The sequence below is a fragment of the Vulpes vulpes genome, chromosome 2, assembly GCF_048418805.1.
Source record: "Vulpes vulpes isolate BD-2025 chromosome 2, VulVul3, whole genome shotgun sequence".
Taxonomy (NCBI): Eukaryota; Metazoa; Chordata; class Mammalia; order Carnivora; family Canidae; genus Vulpes; species Vulpes vulpes.
The window spans coordinates 61,939,337-61,948,013 of record NC_132781.1 but is presented as its reverse complement, the minus strand read 5'-3'; the positions used below and the strand labels follow the sequence as shown (position 1 = coordinate 61,948,013).

Sequence of the window (8,677 nt, the reverse complement as noted above, 5' to 3'; positions counted from 1 at the left end):
CGTGCACTTTGATGTTGTGGAGATTCCTTCTTTCCTCAAATTTCATGAATCAACTACTGCTAGCTCCAAACCTTTCTTTCTGCAGCTTATGTACCTCTCTCAGCCGTCATGGAATTGAAGAGAGTTAAAGCCTTGCTCTGGACTACCCTTTGGCTTAAGTGAATGCTGTGACTGGTTTGATATGTCATCCAGATCACTTGAACTCTCTCCATATCAGTAATAAGGCTGTTTTCCTTCTTATCATTCCTGTGTTCACTGGAGTAGCATTTCTAAATATCTTCAAGAGCTTTTACTTTACATTTACAACTTGGCTGTTTAGCCTAAGAAGCCTAGTTTTAGGCCTGTCTTGGCTTTTGACATGTCTTCTTTACTAATCCTAATCATTTCTTGTTTTTGATTTAAAATGAGAGATGTGCTACCTTCTTTTCACGTGAATATTTAAAGGTCATTGTAGTATTATTAATTAGCCTAATTTAAATATTGTTGTGTCTCAGAGAATAGAGAGCCCTGAGAAGAGAGAGAAACATGGGAAACAGCTGGTGGGTGCAGCAGTCAGAATACATACCTTTATTAAGTTTGTCATCTTCTATGAGTGTAGTTTGTGGCATTCCAAAACAATTACAATAGTGACATCAAAGATGACTGATCACAGATCACCATAGTAAATATAATACTAATGAAAACATCTGAAATATTGTCAGAATTACCAAAATGTGACACAAAGATGCAAAGTGAGTAAATGTTGTTAGACAATAGCTATAGACTTGCTCATCAAAGGGTTGCCACAAATCTGTTTATAAAAAACACAATACCTGTAAAGTGCAGTAAAACAAAGCACAGTAAAATGATGTATGCCTCTACTAAGAAACTGTATAACCTCTTTGTAAAACACTCAAACATGACATTTGTCTCCCCATACACTAGTGTGGACAAGCTACTGCTTTATTGAGCTTCCTAGGAAATAAGATGTGAATCAACTGAATTATTTATAAATTGTGTAATTGCCCTGAGGTGAGCAGAGTCTTAGTCCTTCTCTCAGTGTTTTCTATCTGAAAAAAAAAAAAAAAAACCACCTCATACTAATCTCTGAGGATCCAAGGAGAGAATAAGAAACTTCACAAACTTCACTGAGTCATAAAAAGATGTCTTTGTATCATAGTAACCTCAAGAGAAGTTCTTTCCAGTCCCCTTTGTGAATGCTTTTAGAGTAGGGTTAATAAAAGTAAGTTTTTGAACCATCACCATTGTTACTTAGATATACGAACTTGGAGACATTGTTAAGTTTCCTCATCTGTAAAATGAACATGATCACCTAAGGCATTGCTGTGAGGATAATTAATACACCCATGCACATAGTCCCTGACATCAAGAAAATTGAAGTGATATATAAAAAGTTAAGCTGTGGTCACCACACAAATCTTTCGGCAAAGAAACTTTTCTCCCCAAACCACAAATGCTCAGATTCTGAAACTTTGTTACTCCTGCCCTAATTTTCAATCATTTTTTTGTCAAAGAATTTAATTTAAATCTCATATCAATGTTTAAATGAGTTACTTCCTCAAGTGTTCTGGAATTCTACAGATTTTGAAACTCTCCATATTCTAGATTTTCATTTGAAAGGGCAACTTGAACCGGTTACCCACTTCGGTGATAGAAAATGCGAAAGGGAAAAACATACAACCAGTTACCTGAAAGGGCAACTTGCATGCTAATGCAGTCACATTTTTATTTGGAACTTTAATTTTAGCAAACTATAACTATAACTGATGATGTTTCTATTTTATTATATTGTTACATTGCAGGATGTAAGCTGGCTTAACTGGTATTTCAGAAACTGATCTTTTATCAAGAATGCCTCCACGGCAAATGAGATTTTCAGGAAATAATTAATTAGTGGTTGAATATCCTTGTAGTATGGAAATCAATATCTGATAAAAATGAGAAATATAAGTTATGGCATTTGGAATAGGTGAGAATTTACCAGTTTAAAAGTTAAACCAGGAAGTTTACAGATATTAACCTTAAGAGATGGGGGGTATTATTAGATTCATTTTGTAGATACAGAAGCTATAACTCAGAAAGTTTAAAAGTCATACAAAAATTAGGTGGCTGAACCAGAGTTTGAACCTAGATGCTTTTATCCACTACGCATACACTGCTTACTTTCCCATTAAATACCACTTCATCCCACCCCAACCAAGTAGTCCTAGTGAACCACTTCCTGGAGCATAGACATATCTTCATTCACCTGTCCTTGAGCAATGTCTTTATGTAGAATGTGCTGTTTTTCTCCATCTTCTCATTCTTCAACATTTTCCTCACACTGCTTATGGGATATTCTGTCCTTATGCCCTTGTTGAAATTAATCTATCAGAGCCACTTATCTGTCTTCAATAAAAGTGGTTGACAAGATCGCCTTCTCTATCATTGCAACACATGTAATTTACCTAAAGAAATGACCATGCCCTAAAAGAGTAATCATAAATGACCTTACTCTAACAACTGTCAGATAGTACAACAATAAATTTATTTATACATGGAAAAGTACAACTGATAATGTATCGAAGAAGCTTGAAAATTTAACAAATATTTTTAAACATGTTTTAAAACACATATGTTTTAAATAAAATAAATTAAATCATGTTAAAGATCAAATAGAACTTCAATCATGCCAAAATTTTGATGAGACAAATTTGATGATGACTCATTTCTGCCCTCAAACGGCAGGAGGTTGGTTGCATATTGTGGAATTTCCTCTGACATAATTGAAGAATGAGGCTGCATATTCTCTGCTGCTCTGAATAATATAAAATGCCACAGAAACTCTCCATCCAACAGAAGTCCTTTGGGACAGCAGAGCTCACAAGCCTCTGGGACAAGAGCCAGAAAGAAACCAGAACGAAGGCACCTTGTGTAAACATGACTTCCAAGCTGGCTGTTGCTCTCTTGGCAGCTTTTGTCCTTTCCGCAGCTCTGTGTGAAGGTAAGCAGACTTTTCTGGTTTACAGAGTTTTCCTGTGTCTGAATGTGATCCTCAGATAGCAAGATTACCCTTAATGCTTTAATAACAAACATCCTTTTTATTCAAGTAAAGGAAATAATATTTGCAGTCACTTAACATTAAATTGAAGCTTTGTTTAGATTTTATCTCTACAACACTTAGAAAAGTATAAAGTTTAATTAATATAGACATCTTGTTCCTATTTTTCGTGCTCTATAGGATGCATACATATAAATGCATTAATATACATCTATAGAGTGTATCTTTTTTAAAAGATATATTTATTTATTTTTAAAGAGTGAGAGAAAGGGGGGGTAGAGATAGAGAGAGAGAGAGAGAGAGAGAATTTCAAGCAGACTCCTAGCTGAGTGTGGAGCCCAATGTGGGGCCCAATCTAACCACCTTGAGATCATGACCTGAGCCTAAATCAAGTGTGAGATGCTTAACCAACTGAGCGCCCTAGAGTATATCTTATTAGGGCTGCAATTACCCATATTATTTATTAATATTGAGCAGATAACTCAGGTAATTTTACTACATATACTGTTTTATTGACGAACTTCAGGCAACTATCATTTCCTGTTTGGTTTAAAGACAACACCCCAACAAATTGTAAATCTTCTGGGAATCCCTCCCATGAAAGAAATACAGTTAGAAATGTTTATAGCATAGAGCTCTTACATTTTTCTTTTTTCCGCTAAGCATTAAAGATTTTGCTAAGATCTGAGACATCTTTGTGCAATTTCTATTTCTATTAATTCTTTCCAAAGGCAATTTTTCTGTTACTGAATTTTAGGTTATATCCTATAAATAGCATTGTGGTATCATAGAAGATTACACAATATCAAGTAGAAAAAAAAGTACCATAAGGATGTCAACATTTCACAAAGTCAACTCCAAGTCTTATGCAGGAAGTCAATCAATGTTGTCATTAATGATAGCATTTTTTTTAAAACTGAATTTAGGGGCTAGGAGAATATCCAGCCTTCTCCTTCAAGAATTAGTTTACTAAAGATGTGATGTTTACCAAACATACAGTTACCAAATTATCAACTTGGAATTAAGGAGAGAAAGTAAGTGACCAGCAGAGTCATGTTTGTGATGAAATTAATCCTAGTTTTTATTATTTTTTCACAGCTGCAGTTCTGTCAAGAGTCAGTTCAGAACTTCGATGCCAGTGTATAAAAACACACTCCACACCTTTCCATCCCAAATATATTAAAGAACTGAGAGTGATTGACAGTGGCCCACATTGTGAAAACTCAGAAATCATGTAAGTACTTTCAAAAGATATTTTACTTCGGCAAATCCATAATTGAGGAAGGTGGAAATATCCAACAAAATTCAGGGTGTAGGAATACAACAGTGGGCAGAACAGAAAGGAAAGATTCTTTGTCTCTATGACATTTAAATATGGTACCTTCCATTCACCATAGTTAAAAATGTCTTGGACTCAGATTTTATGGTTATACTCCAGGAACTACAACTTGAAGGGCAAAGGGATGTCTGAAACCTGCTAAATACTGATTTAGTCATATCTCTTTTATTTCAGTGTAAAGCTTTTCAATGGAAATGAGGTGTGCCTGGACCCCAAGGAAAAATGGGTACAAAAGGTTGTGCAGATATTTTTAAAGAAGTAAGTTTTTTTTTTTTTTACTTTAGATTCTTCATTTACCCTGAGACATATAGTCTAAATGTTAGCCTATAAATTTCCTCTTGCTGCTGGAAGTCTACTCTTTTGGAAATTTGCCTCTTTAATTAAAAAACAAAAAAAAAAATAGTAGCAATAGTGAGTTTGTTGTACTCATAACTGGGAAGACCATACATCTCGGTTTGTCCAGTGAAGTCTGGGCTTATGCCTGTGCCCTGTATCAGTGATATGGTTCCCTTTCATTCTCAGAAGTGTTCTGGTTTAGATGATAATTTATCTTTCTACTCATAATTGAAAATTAGAGTATTTCTAACACATGAATATCTGAGATTATTTATTTCCATAGTATATATATTTTCAAGAATGATACTTTCCTCCTTATTAGACAATTAAAATTTGTTTTATTTTATTTATTTTCAGGGCTGAGAAACAAGATCCGTGAAACAACAAACACATTCTCTGTGGTTTCCAAGAATTTCTCAGGAAAGATGCCAATGAGACTTCAAAAAAATCTATTTCAGTACTTCATGTCCCATGTAGACCTGGTGTAGGATTGCCAGATAAAAATACAGTATGCCCAGTTAGATTTGAATATTAAGTAAAAACAATGAATAGTTTTTTTCTAAAGTCTCATATATGTTGCCCTATTCAATGTCTAGGCACACTTACATTAAACATATTATTCATTGTTTGCTGTAAATTCAGATTTAGCTGGAAATCCTGGATATATTTTGTTGTTGTTACATCTTTCCACCTCAGCTACAGGCCAGGATGCATGAGTCCCTTTTCAACCTTGCCTTGGTCTCTTCTTTATTCCTCAACTGGAGAAAAGGTATCAGCAAGCATCCTACCTCACAAATATGAGGACATATGGAAGCACTTTAACTTTTTCTCATGTTGTCTGAATTATGTTCAAGTGAAACTTGTTTGCCTATTTATTATTTATGTATTTATTTAAGAAACAAATATGGGAATATCTGTGCATAAATTTGGAAAAATAAGAAAGGAAGCATTGTTGATAAGTTAGTATAATGATGGTAGTGAATTTATATTTATTTTGGTATTTAGTGATGTTATATTAAAGAACTATTTTGAACAAGGTTGCTAGATTTAGCAAAATTAAAAATGAGATACTCATTTAATTTTGATTTCAAACAATAATTTTTTATTATATTATTATTTATCTGAAATTTCAATTGAACTGCAATCCTACTTTTGATACTCCTAGTCTTGTCTTGTCACTGACAGCCTTGTTCAATGCTGGGTTGAATGATCAGAACCCTGAGTTAGAATTGTTTCTCCAAAGAGCAAAAACTCGACAAGCAATATTAATGAAGTAATTTCTTGCCAGTTAAAATTTGTATATTTATAATATACAAATAGATTCTTATAATTTTACTTATTGTGTTTTTAAACACTGACTTTTTTGACTTTAAGATGCTTTTATATGTTCCCCAAGAGATTTTTTTTTCTACTATGTTTGATGCTATGGAAATAGAAATGTAACTACAAAATATTTAAAATAAAACTTATTGTCAAAGTCATCAGGTGTTTGTCTTTCTTTGGTAGTTATTGATTTATTTTTTTACATTAAAATAATATTTTGAGTTGAAAAGCATAAATGCTTGGGGTTCCTGGGTGGCTTAGTCAGTTAAGTGTCTGACTCTTGGTTTCAGCTCAGGCCACGATCTCAGAATCATGAGACCCAGCCCTGCATAGATTTCCACACTTGGCATGGAGGCTGTTTGGGATTCTCACTCTCCCTTGGTCTCTATCCCCTCTCCTGTTCTCTCTCTGTCTCTCTCAAATAAGTAAATAAAGTCTAATAAACAAACAAAAATGCTTCTCTTAGTGTTTTTAATATTATGTGGAAAATTATAAACCTTTGTAAAAAAACAAATTTTTTTTCAGAGATGGGTTACAAACAGTAGTCCTTTCCATAGAGTGATGGAAATTTTCCCAACTCCCCAATTGTATTCCATTTTGCTAATAAGAGTGACTTACGATTTTTAATTAACCAACCCAGGTATTTGTACAGCTTAGTACATCTGAGCACTCTGTGAAAGAGGGAAGCTGATACTTATTATTAAGGCACTTCTCAACTAATTGGGGAGTAAAACTGACACATATGAGATAAGGAATTTTAAATATGATTAAAGACCAAGTATATTTATAAATAAGTCAAACAAAACTCTTAAAAGTCAAAATGCAATAATTTGACTAAAATACTCAGTGGAGAAGTTCTATAACAGAGTAGACACAGCTGGAAAAAAAATATCAGAGATCCAGGAACTAAAACCAAAGAGCTTTATCTGGAGTTCACATCAGAGAGATATAGATGTAATGAATAGAGAAAAATAATGAAAAGACATGGGAGATTTAGGGATAAGGTCTTACTATATCTAGTTGGATTTTTCCAGGCAGAGGAGAGAGGAAAGGGTTAGGAACATTTGAAGTGACAATGACTAAAAACGTACCACGTGAAGAAGAATAACAACTCATAGTTTCAAGAAATCCAACTTATCAATGCCTAACTTTACATTTCTGGTCAAGAAAGATGGATCTTAGAACTCTGATTCACTTTAATCCACCTCCCAGCTCATTTACTAATGCTTTTACTTATATTAAGTCCACTTTCTTTTAAAGCTCTACAAAGTTGAGAGGAAGAGAGAGAGTCCTCTCCTATTTTCTCACTCATTGGTTCATATTGCAACCTGCTTTTCCAATGTCATGTAGCTCCTTATAACTACTAAGGTACCTGTAGGTGCCATTTCCTCTATAGGTCTACATTATCTGTGGTGCAGAACACAAAGCCAATTCTTTCTCTCCTCTAATTCCCAATATGCTTTAGCACAAAAATGTGCAGCCCAATAACATTAATGAAAGATTTATGAATAAAGCACAAGCAGGAACCAACTGGAAATTCAACCCTGGTACTCACTGTTCCTAAAATCATTGTTTCCCTCTCAAGGTGAGTTCTTCCTGCCTATATTTCTTCTCAGACCCTGTTATAGGGTGTCTTCTTCTTCAGAGTTCTGCCTAAGTTTCATTTCCACATTCTCCTCTTCAGATTCAAGTTCCCTTGTCTTACTACTCTTTGCTGTCTCCCATCTTGTAGATCTTATACATAATGAACAAAACAGAGAGCAAACAAGTAATTTTAACAAAATGTTCATAGGAAAGATACAGGATTGTTCATAAGCAGATAGCAAAGAGTTATCTTACCTAACTAGACTCGGCTTCACTGAGAAAATGTAAACTAAAGTCTGAAGGATGAGTAGGAGTTAGCCCACAAAGGGAAGAAGGATGTGTGAGAAAGGGTGGTCTAGACATCAGGGGAGAAGTAATTTGTAGGCAAGCACATGACACAAATCGAGAAGTGAAATAATTTCAGTGTGGCTAGAGTTTGGCATGAAGGAGAACAAATATTAATAGATCAAGCTATGTTAAATGGACTATGGAATCACTAATGGGCTTAGATTTAGAATTGAAAACTTCTGGTAGATTCCAGTTACCCTCATTTTAAATTGTGAAGCTAATAGGCTATTCTTCTTGGGTCTCCTCCCAAAAGGAAGTGAGAAGCCATAAAAAAGAACAGTCTGATCTTGGGGGATTTTTAATGCCATCTGTATTATTATTTTTATTAGAGACAATAACAGTGTTCACCTTAAAATTGCATTAATTATAAAATACACACATAGTACATTTAACAAGCAAAACTGACTAGTTTTCGTAATTGCTATGTTAAGATATGGGATTTTGTTGTTGTTGTTGTTTGTTTTTGCTAAAAATGCATCAAGAAATAGATTCATAGGTTAAAGTTACCTAAGCAGAATCTTTTATTCTCAAGATTTTGATAAATAAGTAGATAATTTGAATCATCAAAGAACTCCCAACTTTATACAAAACCTTTTCCCGTGATAATTACACATTGTTAATATGATCGGTGTCTAACATTGGAAGCCAGGTGAAAACAACTGCACCAATCTGGTAAATCTTAACAATGACTATTTCCTTAAAAATCT

The 8,677-nt window shown here is 34.1% G+C and overlaps 1 protein-coding gene across 1 annotated transcript; it reads left to right on the top strand.

The window, feature by feature from the left end:
- The first annotated feature begins 2,828 nt into the window (after nucleotides 1-2,828).
- CXCL8 (C-X-C motif chemokine ligand 8) lies at nucleotides 2,829-6,196 on the top strand. Its single transcript, XM_025985109.2, has 4 exons — nucleotides 2,829-2,983; nucleotides 4,139-4,274; nucleotides 4,554-4,637; nucleotides 5,073-6,196. Exons 1-4 carry the CDS (start codon nucleotides 2,920-2,922, stop codon nucleotides 5,092-5,094), a joined length of 306 nt encoding a protein of 101 aa, XP_025840894.1. The 5' UTR covers nucleotides 2,829-2,919; the 3' UTR covers nucleotides 5,095-6,196.
- Nucleotides 6,197-8,677: the final 2,481 nt, after the last annotated feature.